Source organism: Macrotis lagotis, chromosome 5 (genome assembly GCF_037893015.1).
Source record: "Macrotis lagotis isolate mMagLag1 chromosome 5, bilby.v1.9.chrom.fasta, whole genome shotgun sequence".
NCBI classification, from domain to species: Eukaryota; Metazoa; Chordata; class Mammalia; order Peramelemorphia; family Peramelidae; genus Macrotis; species Macrotis lagotis.
Genome location: NC_133662.1, coordinates 225268405 through 225287007, shown reverse-complemented (window position 1 = coordinate 225287007; position 18603 = coordinate 225268405). Strand labels below are relative to the sequence as shown.

At 40.7% G+C, this 18603-nt stretch overlaps 1 protein-coding gene across 1 annotated transcript; it reads right to left on the bottom strand.

Annotated features, from left to right (window-relative positions):
- Positions 1–7741: 7741 nt before the first annotated feature.
- On the bottom strand, positions 7742–11346 carry LOC141488487 (disintegrin and metalloproteinase domain-containing protein 30-like). The gene has a single exon (XM_074188580.1). The coding sequence runs from the start codon at positions 11329–11331 to the stop codon at positions 8860–8862; it is 2472 nt and encodes an 823-aa protein (XP_074044681.1). The 5' UTR covers positions 11332–11346; the 3' UTR covers positions 7742–8859.
- Between the last annotated feature and the right edge of the window lie 7257 nt (positions 11347–18603).

The window sequence follows — 18603 nt, the reverse complement described above, 5'->3', positions numbered from 1 at the left end:
TTCAATCCTGTTCTCTTCCTCATGCCCCATATTCAATTAATGTCTAAGTCTTATAAATTATGCTTCCACATCTTTTGTCCTTCTCTGTATTCATAAGCCAGTCAATCTATCAAATATTTATTAGACACCTATTATATGCCAGTCTCTATGATAAGCTTTGGGAAATATAAGTTTAAAGGATGAAGCAATTCCCATTCTTAAATGACCTTGCACTCTAAAGAGGAAAACAACAATTACATATAGAAATATGTATAACATAAACGTAAATACAAATTTATGCAAAATAGGTGAATAAAATGGCAAGTAGGTGGCACAATGGATAGAACCCTGGGCCTGGAGTTAGAAAGACCAAAGTTTAAATCTGACCTCTGACACTTAGTAACTGTATGACCCTGGGCAAGACACTTGACTCTGTTTGCCTCAATTTCTTCACCTGTAAAATGAACTGGAGAAGGAAATGGTTAAACCCTCCAGTATGTTTTCCAAGAAAATCCCCATAGACAATTGGTCCACATAGGGTCACAGAATCAGACATGAATGAATGGCTAAACAACAGGTTGAATACAAGGTAATTTGGGAGGGAAGGCACAAGCAATTGGGACCTTAAGGCAATATTTGAGCTTCGTAAAGGATTCTTTGAGGCAGAGTTAAGGAATATGTTCCAAGCATGGGAGAGCCTTGAGAGGAAAGATAGGGGGTTCTGTGGGAGAAAAAGTCAGTTTAGCTGGATCACAGAGTGCAGAGGGGTGAAAGTGTCAAATGAGGCTGCTAAGTCTCTTGGGGCCAATTTGTGTAAACTTCAAAAGATAAAAGTTTAGGGGTGGCTAGGTGGTGTAGTGGATAAAGCACCAGCCCTGGAGTCAGGAGTACCTGAGTTCAAATCCGGTCTCAGACACTTAATAATTACCTAGCTGTGTGGCCTTGGGCAAGCCACTTAACCCTGTTTGCCTTGCAAAAAAAAAGAGTGGTTTATATCTTTCCCTAGGGGCAAGAGGTAGCCAGTACAGTAAGCTGAGTCATTGCTAATTAGAGAAAATTTTTTGGCAGCAATTTGAAGAAAAGTCTGAAGTATAGACTTGAATTGAGAATTAGGAGGCTGTTGCAATAATCTAGGTGAGAGGGAATACATCTTTGATTTGGCAACTGTTTGGATATGTGGGGTGAAAGAAAATAATAACAAAATTAATACCTGACAGACTGGAAGAATAGTGATGCCTTCTATAGAAATCAAGCAGTTTAGTCAGGGGTATTGTTTGGGAGAGGGGAAAAGATGAGCTCTATTTTGGACATGCTAAGATTAAGATATCTTCAGGACATCCAGTTTGAAAGATCCAAAAGGCAAATGACTATGGGACTGGAGCTCAAAGGTGATACTAGAAGAAGATACTATTTCCAGAAGTCATCTTTATAGAGATGATCGTTAAAACACATGGAAGAATTTTGAGAGACCTGTTATGGAAAATGACATCCACATCCAGGAAAAACAAAACTCTGTGGTGTCTGAATGCAGAGGTAAGTATACTATGTTCACTTTTTAAAATTTATGTCTATGTTTTTCCATCTTTTTTATGGTATTTTCCCCTTAGTTCTAATTTCTCTTTTGCAACATAACTAATATGTTAAACATCACTGTAGATATACAATATATTGTTCTCTGCCATGGGGAGGACGGAGGGAAAGGAGGGTAGTAGAAAAATGTGTAACTCAAAGCCTGCAAATGGATGAATGATGAAAACTATCTTCACAGGTAATTGGGAAAAGAACAAACAAATATTCTCTGAGAGTTGATGAGTTTACTAAGAAAAAGTGTAGAAGGGAAGAGGGCTACTTCAACCCCTCATCTTCTTTCACCTGTACTATTTTAAGAGACTATTTTAAGTTGTTTGTCCTTTCCCTGTTTCATCATAATCTTCTTCCAACCAGTTTTCTGGACTTAATCCAAATTACTTCCCTTCCTTTACAATTCCAGTGAAACTGATTTACTTGAAGTACAATTTATCACCTATTTCTAGAATGTTCTACCCTCCTTGCTTTTACCTTTTAAAATCTTTCTTTCAAAGTTTAGCTGACATTAGAAGCTTTTTCTGGTTGCCTAAGTTTTTAGTATTCTCTCCTTCAAATTACATATATTTTATAATTCTCCAAGTAAACTATAAGGTCCTTGAGTTCAGGAACTAGCTTTCATTTGATCTTTGAACCCCAACACCTTGTATATACTGTCTATTGAATTAAAATTTTGTTAAATATTAACAGGTAATTTTTTTGCAATACTTTTAAGTTTTTTTCAAATGATAACATGAATACCCATGAAATGGGCATTTAGTATATAAAGAATGAAGATAGACACTGTATTTTTTGTACATTTCCATATCAATCAATAAAACAATAATATTTTATATTTAAATGATGCTTTGGGGTTTACAAAGTACCTTGCCTACATTCTCTCATTTCATCCTGAAGTATTCATTGAACAGTTTCTATAACAGGTAATTTTTGCAAATGGTTTAAGTATTCAGTGATTCTTATCACTGTATACCTTTTTTTCTACCACTCCAACACTATTATGTTATTAATCTACTATAGCCAGAAGTTTCTTCATCCAGGATACAACCTTCTTGTGATAGGTCTCACTGTCCTGAGACAATCTTTTTCTTGGGTGTCTGACAGTCTGTTTTGTGACTATACCCAAAGACTTTGGGGTATAGTCACATTGGGGGAAGAATGGCAGAATGGGTCTGAAATAATTTTCAAGAAACTGGAGTTTTTCTCTATGCTATGATGTAGTATTATCAAGAATTATGAGGTATATGACACAAGTGGTCTCTTGAGAGAATTCAAACTGAGACTATCTCCAAGCTCAAGTAAAAGCCATTTATTTTGATAGGGTTTCATATATACCCCATTGGGTTTTCCTCACAAGGAATAAGCAGCCTAATTGTTTGGGTGTCAACTTTTTTTAAAGAGCAGAGATGAGGTGATATGAGGGATATGAGGATAAAGGGGCATTAATTGAGACATCTTGGGTGGAAGGAAGTTTATCTAGTTGATGAGGTATTTATTTTGGCAATAAATCCTGTTAACTATGAGGCAGGAAGTTGTTGCTTTGCTGACAGAAGGCTCACCTTATTTCATGGGCATCAGGGCAAATACTGAAAACCTGCCAGCAGGCAAGGTCCTACACTGGAATTCAGTCCTCTCATCATTTCCCCCTCTCAAGGAGTGGGAACCCAAATTTATTTGAGAAACAGGGACACAGGCTCATCTTCTGTAACTGCTTCCAGCTGAAAAGGGTCATAGATATGTTCCTGTCTCACTGGGTCCCAGGGGAGGGTGACTTGAATTGAGAAAAAGCAACTTCTAAGGGAAGAGGGTCTGATATAGGCTGGTATCCTTCCATCAGAGTCACCTAGAATTTAATAAAGATTAGTCAGAAGAGACAAATAAGATTAGGGAATTCAACAAGCAAGCTTCAATATCATAAGGAAAATAATAATGAGGGGGGTCAGAAGAGGTGAGAGAAGGTTAAAAAAACTAGGAATCCTAGTCTGGTGATCCAGTAGGAAGTAACTTGAATCCACTGGGCCTTATCCAAAATATTCACAATGTATGTTTCAACCTTCTTGATTAATTGATATGATCATTATGTGAACTATTGACAATGGTTTCTACATCCTTCCAAAGCTAAGAGGTAGTTGGGGGTCATTTGATCATCCAGAACTATATTAGTAAGGGAATTCAGGGGTTCCTGTAGGGAGTGATATGAAAAGAGATGGGAGGAAGGTGGCATTAAAGATCTCAACAGAAGGGCCAGGAGTCCCTAAAGAGCATCCTACCATATAGTGCATAAGCATCAAGATACTGTGATATTGAGTCAAATGGGAATTTAAGAAGCTTGCCAGTGAATTAGTTCAGCTCAGACTTGAGCCCTAGGAGCAATTAAGTGGAGTGTTGTCAAACCCACAGACAAATGCATATCCCTGAGATAAATAAAAAAAACCATGGGTGTGATTGAGGAGTGTTTTAACTCTCTGGAGCAAGGAGCTGTCAGTGTCACATAAGCAGGGGGGAATCCTAGGGGAAGGGGACTGGTAGGATGTAAGGTCATCTATACATCCCTGGGGGTGAAATGGCCTACAAGGGACTTGAGTGGCAAGAGCTGATAGGGCATATAGAGAGCCCTCTTGCATGGTGATGGGTTGAAGGAACCCTCCCATCTTGTGACTAGATCAAAAGAGGCACAAAAGGTACAATAGATATGAGTTGAGTTTGGGGGTCATGGAGGGAATAGTGAGTGGATCCATGGAAGGGAAATGGACTCCTCCATCTGAGATGAAACAAGTATGGAAAATTTTATAAAATATTATATAATAAGGGTCAGAAGCATACCTAATCACAATAGAGGGGACCATATCTGCATTGAAGCAAAGGGTAGTGTTAGTAATATGTCCCATAAAGAGATCCCAAGAATAAAAAGGGGTGACTCCCATGCAAATGGAATTCCCTTTGTGGAAAGGAGGAAACAAGAAAACAAACTTGTAGATGATCCACATAGACACCTTGGGAGTGGGGGTGGCACACCTAACAATCACAATGATCAGCATTAGCCACAGCTTCACCTAAATGGATAAGAGAGTTCTCACTCTATGGAGAAATGAGTCTTGAGTCAATGGTGGGTGATTTAAAAGGATTAACAGGAGTAAAAAGAGAAATCATTTCAAGGACAGAGAAAATAGTTGAACTGTGGGGGCAAAAGGCAATTGTGCTGTAGGAAAACAAATATGATAAGCAGTGTGTCAAGGAAGAGAAAACCTGTAACCTAGGGGATGTCAACCCTATGCTTTCACTGTTCTCCTGTTGCCTTCTGAAACAATAGTTTCAGGTCTTCAATGGGCTCACAGACGTTTCCCCAGGAGCTCAAAAGAAGAATGGGAAAAGCCAAAGGCTTTATTTCCAGCTAGAAAGGCCTTCAAATCTGGCTATCTTCTGGAGTCTGGGGGTGGGGTGGGGATCTGATACCAACCAGACAGGATGAGATTATATACCTTTTCTTTAGCAGTAGCTTATTCCCAAGAACTATAATTCAGGGAGTGGAGGATTTAGGGGGACTAGTGTAATTGATTGACAGACAGCCCTTTTAGCAGCTGCATCATCAAGTTGATTCCCTGTGGCTTGATCTGAGTCCCCTTTATAGTGACCTCTACGGAAGATGACTGACTTTGATGGTTCTTAGATGGTGGTTCTTAGATGATCTGGAAGAGGTGCAAAATTTTCTGTGCAGGTATCCCCTTTCCTTCCAGATATCCCCATATGTGTATAAGACATGAAAGGCATATTTTGGGTTGGGGAAAAAAATCTTTTCCCTCTTTCCTTTCCCCAGTTCTAGTAAGTGCTATTAGTTCTACTTTGTGGGTGAAGGTCCCAAAGGGAATAATTTTCCTCTTTAGCAGTCAAGTCAGAAGAGTCTAAAAAAGGACTTGGTACTTAGTGAACCTACCACTGTAGAACTAGTAATGAATGGCCTTTGACTTCTAAGATGAACCTGTGGGGACTGAGAACTCTCAAAGATTGACGTAAAGTGAGCTTGGAGGCTTCCTTGATCACAACACCTATAGTAGCTATTGTCTGGAAGCAGAAGGGCTACTGGAGGCAACAGAATCAAGTTGTTTAGAGAAGTAAGCTACTGTTTTGGAGTTGGGTCCTAGGGATTGAGTAAGGACTCAAAAGGCTTGGTTCCATCTCTAAAAGCTTTAAGGTTTTTCTAGCTTGGGCAGAGTCAAAGCTGGGGTGGGGTCTTGAAAAGTTTGGCATGAAGAGTTAGGGCCCTGGGTGGAATCATAGAGGGGATTTGCAAGAATACCACAGTTGGGGATCCAAATTCGACCAAACCCAGTGTATAGTAGTTTCTTAGTACCTTGGGTGGGGGGGGGGGTGAACAGAATTGCCTGCTTTCATGTGGGAGTGAGTTCATGGCCCAAATTTTTCACAAATTGGCAGGCGATTTGGGCTTTGGTCAAAGAAACTCTAACCCTGCTGCCTGGAAAATTGAGGGTCCATGTAGCAGTGGCAAGAGAAACCTCCTGGGTCAGGCTACAAATAACATTGTCCACATACTGGATTGGACCACTGTTGGTCAGTTCCAGATCCCTCAGATCTTTTCTTAGAGCCTGTCTGAATAGGTAGGGCCCATCTCATTAGCACCTGGGCAAGAGTATCCACATCAGCTGGTGTGGATTCAGTTTCCCCTTTCAAAAGTAAAAAAACCAAACAAACTGGAACTCCTTATGGAGTGGGATGCAAAAGAGGGCAGTTTTGACATGCAAAGTGTAAAACCATTGAGTATGTCCTGATATTGTGTCAAGGATGATATAGGATTGGGCACTAAAGGAAGAATGAGAATGACAGCCTCATTTGACTGCTCTGAGGTCTTGTACCATAGAAATAGAAGTCTATTAAAGAAGTTCTCATCTAGGGATAGTAATCATTCCTTAACTGAATACTGGTATTGGTAGGGGAATGCATTAAGGTCTTGTGGACAAGAACCAGGGTAACAGGAGTAGCCTGGCCCCTGGTCCCAGATTGAGGAAATCGATCCCTTCCCAAATTTCAGGTGAATTACTAAAAGACTTAAAGAAAAGTGACAAAAGCATTTTGGGTAAACTGATGAAGTGGGTCACCATTTTGATCAACAGATCTTGCTCCAACAAGCAGGAAAGAACAAGGAAGGAGTGATTAAACAGGTTTCTTAAATTGTGAAGGCAGAGTGAAAATCTCAAGACATTTCCTAAATTTCCCATTAATCCCCACAGTCTGGTGGTAGGATGGATGAGTACAGACAGAGTGCTGGAGAAGGACAATGTAAATGACTCCCATAGCATTAAGAAAACTAAGAGTCTTACCTGCTACATCAATGAGACCTTTGGTTCAGCCATGGTGATGGGGGGGGGGGGGGTGGCTAACCAGATCCTGGTCCCTGTCACTCTGAGTCCTGAGAAGATTGGAATTCCGGCTATTGGAAGGAGGTGACCCCCTTGTGGGCAGTCTCTTATCCAGCATCCATCCTGATTGCATACAGGGCATGGGCCTGGTGGTTTCTTCAACAGAACTTGAGAGAATAGTAGCACTTCTCATGACACTGAAATCATGACTCCCCACCTCGAGCTCATAGGGAACAGAGTACCAGGTACTCAAAGGGGGCAACTCTCATAAAGTACCAGCAGATGCAGGGGTCCCTTGATTTCCCTTAGCCTATCTGACCAGCTGCTGATACACTAGGGATGAGCTTATGAGTTTATCTTGAGTTGGAGTGAGTCAAACCTAGAATTGCTGCCCCATGGGCATAAAAAATGATGAGGTACAAGATATAGTCTCTCAAAAGAATTCAGACTATCTCCAAGCTCAAGTAAAAGGCATTTAATTTGATGGGGTTTCATGCTCCCCAGGAGGCTTTCCTCAAAAGGAGTAAACAGTCTAAGTGAGTGGGAGGGGGGGGTAAGTTTTTTAAAGAGCAGAGTTAAGATGGTCAGGGACATGCAGACAAGGGGTATTAGCCCAGATATATCCTGTGTGGAAGGAAATTATCATCTAGTTGAAGGAGGCTTATCTTGGCAGGAAGTCTGGTTGATAGGTTTAGCAGGAAATCATTACCTTTTTGATAGAGGGCTTATCTTGTTTCATGGGGGTCCAGGTGAGGAGGCAAGGTTCAGTCACCTCTTCAAGACTTTAAGAGATTTTACCATAAAGCAAAACATGAAAGAGTTCTTTTAATTTTTAAAATATAAGTTGTCCTTGATGAATTAAGAACCTCTGAGATATAATCTAGGCTTAAATATAGGACAATATTGGAAACACCTGTTTTAGAATTCTGACCAGATCTTTACATATTCATTATATGAATGTATTGTTTCCTCATCCTTTCTTTTTTTGATCTAAACCTGTGAGTTCCTCTGGATAGAAAATGCACAACATGGAAACTCTCCACAAATGCAGATTGGCAACTTGTCTGTAACCTTGTCTGGGGCAGTGAGATCAATTGTTGCTCTAATAGCACAACCAAATGCCTATGTACATGGTTCACTTTGCATTTTATATCTTTTCCAACTGTTAAGAGTTGGACACATACCAATCATTCTCTGGGGATTGGGGGAAGTGGTATAGAAGTTTCCAAAGTGACTCAAAATGAAAAGAATGGATGAAAACATCTTCTATGAATTGATATGAGTTTTCTTTGGTTTTTCCTCAATGTTAGGATTCTGAGAGCAACATTTATGCCAACAACACTGGAAGCTCTCTGTTGTTCAATATCTTTTTTAGCTTTCTCTTTTATGTAGGAAAGAAAGCAGGTGTTATAAAGAAGGAAGAGTAAAATCTTCTATTTGTTCAGAATAGTCATAGAAAGGATTCTCACAAAATCAAACATAAGTGCCAGAGTTGATGGATAGAACCAGCTCGGAAAAGTAACACCTGAAGCTAAAGCCCAGAAGCTTTTTTCCAAGCAGTTTTAGAGGGTCAGGTAAGCATCCCAAGAACAAATTCCATCCCCAAATTCTCAATATAAACTCCAGGACCGACTGATTGCTCCAAAAATATAATTAATAACCTTGATTGGTTCAAATAGGAAGTCAGTTTTTATTTGAAAATCAAAACCTGAAGAAAAACCAAGATGGCAAAGAGAATTGGAATGTCAAGGTATAAAATTAAGTTAGAAATCATTCTTGCCTTCCATAGAGGATATTAAAATGAAGTTTTTCATTTTTTATTAAAGCTGATTTAAAAATAATCTCATCTGTGAAATATGAAATATTTCTCAAGGAAGTTTTTTCTTTTCTCCTCTTTGCTAAATCATGGAGGGTTTTTTTTTGCCTATAATGACCTATCTTTTTCACTTTCACCTTCGCTTTTCACCTTTCGTTTAAAGCATTTTTTGAACAATTCTTTCAGAATTACCAGAACCAATGAGATAACTAATAAAACAAGTCGAATAAACATAATGGGAACAACTTTAACTGGTTTGGAAACCGTCTTCATTTTTCCTGCAGGTCCACTGTCAATGCTTCCTCCATAACCAGGAGACTCACAAAAGGGAGGGGACCATCCATAGTTACAGTGACAATTTTTCCGATTGTTGCAAACGCCTCGTTTATTGCACTTGTCTGGTATACAGTCATACTTGAGGACTGAAATATTGCGACAAATGCGGTTAACACAGATCAAGCCTGTACCACAGGAAGAGCCATCTTTCACAGCTCCCTCATCGGGTAATGCCATCGCGGCCATTGAGGAATGATAGTCCGTCCCCCAGCACCGAATATTAAACTCCTTCAAATGTGTAAAAATGACTGTGGTATGATCAGGCATGTCAGGGACGTTCTTCACATTGACACACTGCAGTCTTCCACACAATACATCTTGCATTTTACACCTTTTATAACCCCGGCCTTGGAAGCCACAGTGACCGAATCTATCACCTCTTCTATGCACTTCTTCATAGCATACATGTGGAGCATCCCTGGCACCAGATCCAAAAATTTCTTTGCACTGCAAAAAGCGATTAAAACATCTCCTGTGGTAACAGTGGGCTCCATCACTGCATGGGGTTCCATCTTGCTTGTAAAAATCATTTGGGCATAGATTTGAAGTTCCATTGCAGAACTCTTCAAGGTCACAGTCATTGTGTTTGTTTCGACATATATGTCCAGATGGCCTGAACTGACAAGCTTTACAGCACAAACCAGTGTTACACTGTGCCCCAGGTTTCAATTTACAATTGGGTAGACAACACACATCCTTTTTACATTCCTCTATTGTTCCACAGTCACACTCCTCTCCATTCTCTAGTATTTTGTTTCCACATCTCTTCACTGTATACGGAATTCCTGGAATATTATCTAGACACTCACCTCGAAGAGCAATATGATCAAAATAACTTATAAAGCTACAATTACTGAAACCAGACCTCCCAGCAGAGCCCATGATACAGTTATTTTTACCTTTACAAAAACAGCCTTTTTTATCATGGGGCATGCCAACACCATGGCCTAATTCATGAGCGGACCATGTAGAAGGAGCAACCAGGTTACTGCCTGGTAAAGTGCTTGTTGATACCCCAAAACGTCTGTGACAGACTTCTCCGACATAGGCCCAACCCAATGCATCAGGATAATATTTATGCACATATAAGTGTGTCCAATCTGTGTGTCCAATTTTAGGATGTAGAACATTTCTTCTATAGTTGCTAATCTGTACAAGAACTTGTGTCAGTTCTTTGACATTAGTATTTACTTTGCTGACATCTGTCCACACCTCGATGGCCACTAATTGTATCCTGATGTTCAAAACCTGGAAGTAGGAATCCATTATCCCTGCCATGACGATGGTGTCGCTGATGGCTTTGGTCAAGTTGGACTTGAGAAAGTTGAAGCGGTGTTTGTCCACCACGACCATCATCTCCAGGTACTTCTGGTGGACGTAGGACGTGGTCCACGAGTGGGCTCGGGGGGTGGGCTGGCTCTGCAGCTGGCGCAGCAGCTGCCTGTCGATCTCTTCGTCGGCCAGGCCGCAGGTGAAGTTGGTCATCGGCTCTTCCGTCAGGTGGTAGACCACATGCTCGAAGGTGTAGGAGGCCTGGACCGGCTCGATCTGGTAGAAGCTGTCCCCGATCTTCAGCATCCCTCGCAGGCCCCCGAGGCAGGTGCTCAGCGCCGCCTCCGACCCGGGGGAGCCCTCCACTGCCCCCCTGAAGTTGCAGTCGGCGGGCACGTAGGGCTGGTCCTCCACTCGGCTGCCGTCCTCGGCGAAGGTGAAGATGCGCAGCCGTCGGGGCAGCAGGAGCTTCTTGGGCCGCAGGTGGAGGATGTTCCGGCGCCCGCCCATGCGCAGGAGGTACGACCTGCTCCCCGCGGCCTTGGGGCCGCCGCCGCGGCTCACCAGCGCCAGGGGGATGATCACCTCGTACGAGCTGAAGCCCCACTCCGGGGTCAGCACCACTTCCGGGCCCGGGCTGCCCCAGCCCACCAGGAGGGTCCCCAGGCCCAGCAGCAGGAAGGAGCCTCCGCGGGAGGCGGCTCCCATGTCGGCCGCTGCCCACCCGGGCGCGAAGGGAGGCTGTGCCGGGGCCAACCGCTGCCCGGAAGGGGCGGGGTGGGGCCAGAGCGAGGCCACGCATGCGCCCTGCCGCTTCGCATGCGCCCTGCCGCCACGCATGCGCCCTGCTGCCTCGCATATGCCCTGCTGCCACGCATGGCCCTGCCGCCTCGCATGCGCCCTGCCGCCACACATGCGCTCTGCCGCCTCGCGTGCGCCCTGCCGCCACGCATGCGCCCTGCCGCCTCGCATGTGCCCTGCCGCCACGCATGGCCCTGCCGCCTCGCATGCGCCCTGCCGCCACGCATGCGCTCTGCCGCCTCGCATGCGCCCTGCCGCCACGCATGCGCCCTGCCGCCTCGTGCGGCCTCTGCGCCTCTGCGCATGCCGCGCCTCTTGGGTGGTTGAGGAAGAGGAAAATGGCGGCGTTGTTCCCTCCCATGAGGGAGGGGGAAGGAGAGACTAGAAAGATAAAATGGGGGGAACCCTATAATCGGGGAAGGCCGACAGGTCAAGTTTAAGGAGGAAAGAGCTAAGCGGCAGACCTGTGGAGACCCCAGGTCTTCTGGAACTTTCCATCCTGGAAACGACTCTCCCTTCCCCCTCCCCTTCCCAGGGCCCCTCCTCTTCACGTGCCCGACAGAAGCTCGAAGATCTCAGAGGGAGCGGGAGTGTGTGAAATTAATATTTCTCGAACTCTATCTCTTTTTTTATTTTAGTTCTTTTCAAGGCAATGGCATTTAAGTGCCTTGCCCAAGGCCATGCAGCTAGGTCATTATTAAGCGTCTGAGGTCGAATTTGAACTCGGGTCCTCCTGACTCCAGGGATGGTGCTCTCCACTGTGCCACCGATAACTTTTTTTTTAAAAAAAATTTAGTTTAGTTTTTTGTTTTAGTTTCTTTTTATTTTTTCCCAATTACTGGAGAGATAGTGTTCAACATTTATTCTTTTGCAAACTTTTGAGTTCCACCCTCATTTCCTTCCCCTTCCTCATGGCAGCAAACAATCTGAAAAAGATTGTGCATGTACAATCGTGTTTAACATAATTCCATATTAGTCATTTTGTGAAAGGAGAATTAGAATGAGGGGAGAGAGAGAAAACATGAGAGATAAGCATAAAAGAAGTTTTAAAAAGTGATCTTAGATGCTTTGCACTCAAACTCCATAGTTTCTTTTTCCTTTGGATTTGGATGGCATTTTCCGTAATAGTTCTCTCAGGATTGTTCTTGATCACTGAACTACTGAGAAGCTGCATCCATCATAGTTGATCCATCTCACAGTGTTGTTATTAATGTGTACAATATTCTCCTGGTTCGGCTCACTTCACTCCAGCAACAATTCATGCAAGTATTTCTCACTCATGATTTCTTTCAGAACAATAATTCTCCATCACATTCATATACCACAATTTGTTCAACCATTCCCTAAGTGATGGACATTTCCTCAATTTCTAATTCCTTGCCACAACAAAAAGAGCTGAAATAAATATTTTGTACATGTGGGTCTTTCCCCCTTTTTATGATCTCTTTGGGACATAGACCAAGTAGTGGGTTTGTGGCTCAAAGGATAAACAGTTTTATTGCACGTTGGGTATAGTTCCAAATTGCTCTCCAAATTGATTAGATCAGTTCATAGCCCCCAAAACAGTGCATTTGTGTCCCAGTTTTCCCCACATCCTTTCTGATATTGATCATTTTCCTTTTTTGTCATTTTAGCCAATCTGAAAGGTGGTGTTAGATGGCACCTCAGAGTTGTTTTAATTCACATTTCTCTAATCAATAATGATTTAGAACTTTTTTTATTTGACCATAGATAGCTTTAATTTCTTCTTTTGAAAATTACCTGTTCATATCTTTTGATCATTTATCAATTGGGGAATGACTTAGTACTTTATATATTTTAGAAATGAATCCTTTATCAGAAACACTAGCTGTGAAAATTGTTTCCCAACTTTCTGCATTTCTTCTAATCTTAGTTTTATTTGTGAAAAAAACTTTTTATTTCCTTCCTTCTTATCTTCCCCCATTTGTACGTTTCTTTTCCCTTTCCCCTTTCCTATCTATATTCCCCATTTGTATTTTTCTTCTTTCTTTCCCCCTTTCCCTCCTTTAAAAGCTTTAAAACTGATCACCTCCATGACTTTGACCTTAAAAATAATTTAAACATGGTTTTAACTTTCAGAGGTTGTCTCAAGAAAGAAAACAATTGGGTTAATATACACATTTATGAATATTTTTCTTAAGCTTGCTGGTTGTATAGGCATGTGTGTGGGATCACCATTGTTTTGCTTCTTATTACCACCTGCCACATTCTGTCCTTTCCCCTTCCTACTTCCCTGGCTCTGTTGTAAACCAATACATTTGTAAATTGTCTCTCCTGGATCTATTTTCTAGGTTGGCCATTTTTCTAAAACAGCACTTTACATTTTCTTCTACTTTTTTTAGCCTTTTGGTTTTGTTTGATGAAATCTTGTTGTCCCATAGAGTCATTAGTTTCCAATTGTTCAATTCTAATTTTTAGGGTATTGTTTTCTTCAGTTATTTTTGTATTTCCTTTTTCAATTGGTTAATTTTACTTTTAGAAGAGTTGATTTCTTTTTTCATTTGGCCAATTTTACTTTAAAGGTATTATTTTCTTCAATAAAATTTTCATAATTCTCCTGCACAACTCTCATTTCTTTTCTTCATTTTTCTTCTTTGGTTTTTAAACTCCTTTTTGAGCTCTTCCAAGAGGTATTTTTAGATTTGAGAACAGTTGAAAAACCCTTTTGAGGCTTCACAGTTTGGCATTTGTCACTGCTTTCATTTTCTGAGATGGTGGTTTTTATCATCCCTTTCAGAATAGTAAATTTTTATGATTAATGCTTTTTTTTACTCATTTTGATAGCAGAGCTCTACTTCTGGGGTAAAGGGAGTTCAGTGCAGGATTTTTTTGTGCTGGGACCAGATATCTGTAGCTTACTACTTGCCTGTAGTGTTCCCAGTGTTAGCATTTTGTTCCTTGCATTAGGGTAGTCCAACCCAGTCCCACCTGTTGCGCTGATATTGCTTGGTCTTGATCTTTGTCTTCTGACCTAGAGTTGGGACACTCACAGCTGGCCTGCTGATGGCTTGCTGAACTTGGACCTGAGCTGTTCTGTGGCTAAGATCACCCCGGCTTTCCAGCTCTCCTACCCATGCTGGGCTATACTCCTCTTTTACCCACAAAAGACAGACCCTTTCTGAAGTTCTTCCATGATATCTTAGTTGAGAACTTATTTTACTCTCTCTTTTTTTGTGGGTTCTATCACTTTGGGGTCTGTTTAGAGACTGCATTTAAAGTTATTTTGAGGAAAGCTCCTGGAGCATCCTAGCTTCACACTGTCATCTTGGCATCACTCCCAGAAGTCCCCTCAATGATTTTTGAATGCAATAAGGTTCTGAATGGTTTTTCCTACAAGAATGTTAGCCTTGTATGGTCATATTGCCTTCCTTTGATTGCTCCAAAAATTTATTTTTCTAAGGTTCTCTGGATCCTTGTGTTTGATTTTCATAATTCCTATTCATAGCTTATCTTTTCATCAGACATGCTTGAAAATCCTCTATTTGCCTTTCCTTTTTTTTATGGTCAGGCAATGGGATTAAGTGACTTGCCCAAGGTCACACAGCTTAGTAATTCTTAAGTATCTGAAGCCAGATTTGAACTCAGGTCCTCCTGACCCAGGGCTAGTGCTCTATCCACTGTGCCACCTAACTGCCCCCAGAATCCTCTATTTGAATAAAAAATTGTGTCTTTCTCAACCAAAAGCAGCTTTGCAGTTGTTATTCTTGATATTAGGGGAAAGCTAATAAATTTAGTTTTGGATATATTAAGTTTAAGGTATCTATGAGATCTATTTGAGATTGCAAATAGGCAATCAAAGATGGGAGACTAGAGGTCATCAGAGAGGTTAGGGTTGGATGAATAGATTAGAGAATCATCAGCTTGGAGATAAAAATTGAATCTGTGGAAGTTGATATCACTAAATGAAAAAGTATATAGAAAAGAAAAGAGGCATGGTAATAGAGCCTGGGAGATGCTCGCAGCTGACAGCTTGGATAAAGATTGTATCCCTAATGATGAGGACCTATCAGGCCTCAGAAGGGAGGGGAACAAAAACCTTCCTATACAATTATGACTGGACATTGTCATAATTTTCCCACTTAGGGGAATTGCCTGTTCCTGCATGAATGTTGAATAAAAGCTATTCAACCACTCCAGTCTAAGTTTTATTATTATGCTCATTTATAACAAATCCAAGGTTGAGGTTTAATAGGACAAGATATTTGATAGGATAAAGGGGCAAAAAATTCAAGAGAATAATTCACTGAGCAAAGGTAAGAATGACTTTTATACCTTTAAATAAAGTTATAAAGTAAAAGCTTTAAAACTGATCACCTCCATGAGTTTGACCTTAAAAAATAATTTAGACATGGTTTTAACTTTCAGAAGTTGTATCAAGAAAGAAAAAAATTGGGTTAATATACACGTTTATGAATATTTTTCTTAAGCTTGCTGGTTGTATAGGCATGTGTGTGTGTGTGTGTGTGTGTGTGTGTGGGCTCAGCTGAAAAACCAGACCTTAAAATGGAATTTTGGAGAGGAATTCTTATAAAATTCCACTATCAGAGTGGAATCTGAAAAAGATGCCTCTGGATTTCAAGGGAGCAGCTTTCAACTCAGGATGGAGCTGGACATGTCTCCTAGGAAGTATTACCAGGAGGACATACCTGAAGAAATAATTCTTTCCAGCTCTGGCTCATTGTGCCTTATGCTAAGGCCTCCCTAGGATGTCAACAGCACCCAGGGAACATTGATTCAATGGGGAGATTTTTATTTATTAGAAATCTGCAAAACATGAATATTTCAAAATGGGAAAATCATTCCTAGCTTGTGAGCCTTGGCAAAACAGGTAGCAGCAGGATCACCTATCTACTTATTTTACCTAACCTCATTTTACATGTGAAGAAATTACAGCCAGGAGAGAGGAAGTGATTTTTTTTTGGCAAAGCATTCTGCTAGTGTAAAGATTGAACTGAGACTAAAGAATGAAGTCCAAGGGGCAGCTAGGTGATACAGTCGATAGAGCACTGGCTCTGGAGTCAGGAGGATCTGAGTTCAAATCCAGCCTCAGACATTTAATAAATGCCTTGCTGTGTGACCTTAGGCAAGTCACAACCTCATTGCGTAAAATAAAAAAGGAAGTTAGGTGTGTGAGGAAATAAATGCTCAAATTTCTTATTTAAGTTACTTTTTGTCCGGGTTCAAATTCAGTCATAGCTGAATGTTAATGATAAATCAGGTAAGTAGTTATAGCAAAAAGCTTTGAGCTCCAGTTCAGACAAAGAGATCAAAAAGGACAGATCTAATCTTAGTCAAAAAGCTCTGCCTGGCTTTTGTTAACTGAAGAGTAGTGGCTGTTACCAAATCGTGGTCAGCTGGCTCTTAGTAGGACTTGTTTTAAGCCAACACATCCTAGCCGACTGAAGGCTGGACAAGGCAGAAACCCCTTAGCCAGTGAGAAGCAGGTCCAACAAGGATGCATGTCCAGCCCAAACCCCATACTCTGCAAGAAGCAGTGTGATATGATTATCAATAACTAATGATTTAGGGAGAGTCACAGTATTCCCCCTTTTTCTATATTTAAGGCCTCAGTCTCTGAAGGTCGAGTTAACCTTTTCCTCTATCCTGTCCCACTCAATCTTGCTAGCAAAAGTCTAAGGTGAGGGGCAGCTAGGTGGCACAGTGGATAGAGCACTGGCCCTGGAATCAGGAGTACCTGAGTTCAAATGTGGCCTCAGACACTTAATAATTACCTAGCTGTATGGCCTTGGGCAAGCCACTTAACCCCATTGCCTTGAAAAAAAGGTGAATTTGATCCATCTAACAATCAAGTTTAGGTGAAGACAGACTCTTTTGTCTAAGTTGTCCAAGTCTGGGGGTGCTCTGGGTAGACATAGTCTCTCTACCCAAAGGTGACACGATATCACTCATTGCAATATTCATTTTCTCACTGTTAACCAACACTAGTTATTTGCCACCTTCTTGAACACTCTGCTTCCAAAAGAACAAATAAGCCTCAAGCCCACTGCCATGATTGTCTTTGGTCTAAGAGAGACAGGCAAATTTTATTAATAATCTTGCTGACTTTAATATTAAAATGATTAAATCACTCAGAAATTATATTTCTCAAGTTTTTTAATGTCACAGGTAATGACAACAAAAAACATCCAGTTGTTCTGCTGTATTGGAGGTGGGAAAGTCCATGAATAACCTTCTCAAGAGTAACCTTCTCATGTGTGATCTCTCTGCATGCTTATTGATGGTATATATATATATATATATACACATATATATATATGTATATACATATATATGAGACATTATGCCATTTGTGTATGGAGGAATAGTTATTGCAAATCTTCTTGCCAGATATTTCACTAATAATATTTTATAACCCCCTTTAAAGTATGCCAAGAACTATCTCATTTGATCCATCTAACAACCCTGTAAGGTAGATCCTATTTTACAAAAATTATAAAATTTTATGAAAAAAAAATCCTCCTTTTACAAATGAGAAAACTGAGTCTGAGAAGTTGTGACTCGTTCAGCATCACAGATTGCTTCCTATCAAATCTCTTTAATTTCGTGGTTATCATTATAGCCATTCTATTTTCTATTTGCCTGTATTTTGAACTAAATATATTCCCTAGTTGACTATTTCAAAAATATCTATGTCCAAAGAGGCTCATGAGTTATCACTTTGAGTAACTATGAATTCACAGAAAACAGAATTGCTGTTCACCTGTATGGAAGAAGGAGATGCCACCAGTAATTATATATGCCACCATAAATTAAAAAAAAACAACAAAAACAAATCTATGCCTGAAGATATAAGAAAGGAACAAAAGAAAACAGAAAAAACCCCAAAAACCCCCCAAAAATCTAAAACATGAAAAAATAGAAGAAAATAAAGAAAATAGGAACACACAGGAGAAATGAAAACCAAGCTGAAATTTTCCACTTCTATTTCTGCTTCTACTTCTATTCCTTGAGTCAAATAGACAAAATTAATTCTTCTGTCATATGACCAAAAACTCTTCAAAAACTTAAGGACGGCACATTCTCACTCCCTAAATATTCTCTTCTTCAGGACAATTGTCCTTAATTCTTTCAAATAGTACTCATGTAGCATCAAAAGTTAGAGCCAAAATGGAGACAGGAGCTAAATTTAAAGGAATGTCATACCCTCCCCCAGTTATTAGTGACAGACAATTTGATTACTGGCCTCAGGTTAGTTGTGTGGAAAAGAACAATTTTTAATTAACAACCTTGAACAGAAACTTTTATTGATGAGAACCACCTAACAATATGTGGTTGTTGATACTCGGTCATTCAGTGGTGACTGGCTCTTCATGATCCTGTTGCATGTAACTAGCGCATTGTTAATTAAAAGTTGTTTTTTTCCCCACAACTAATCTGATTAGACCCTCTGGTACCAGTCAG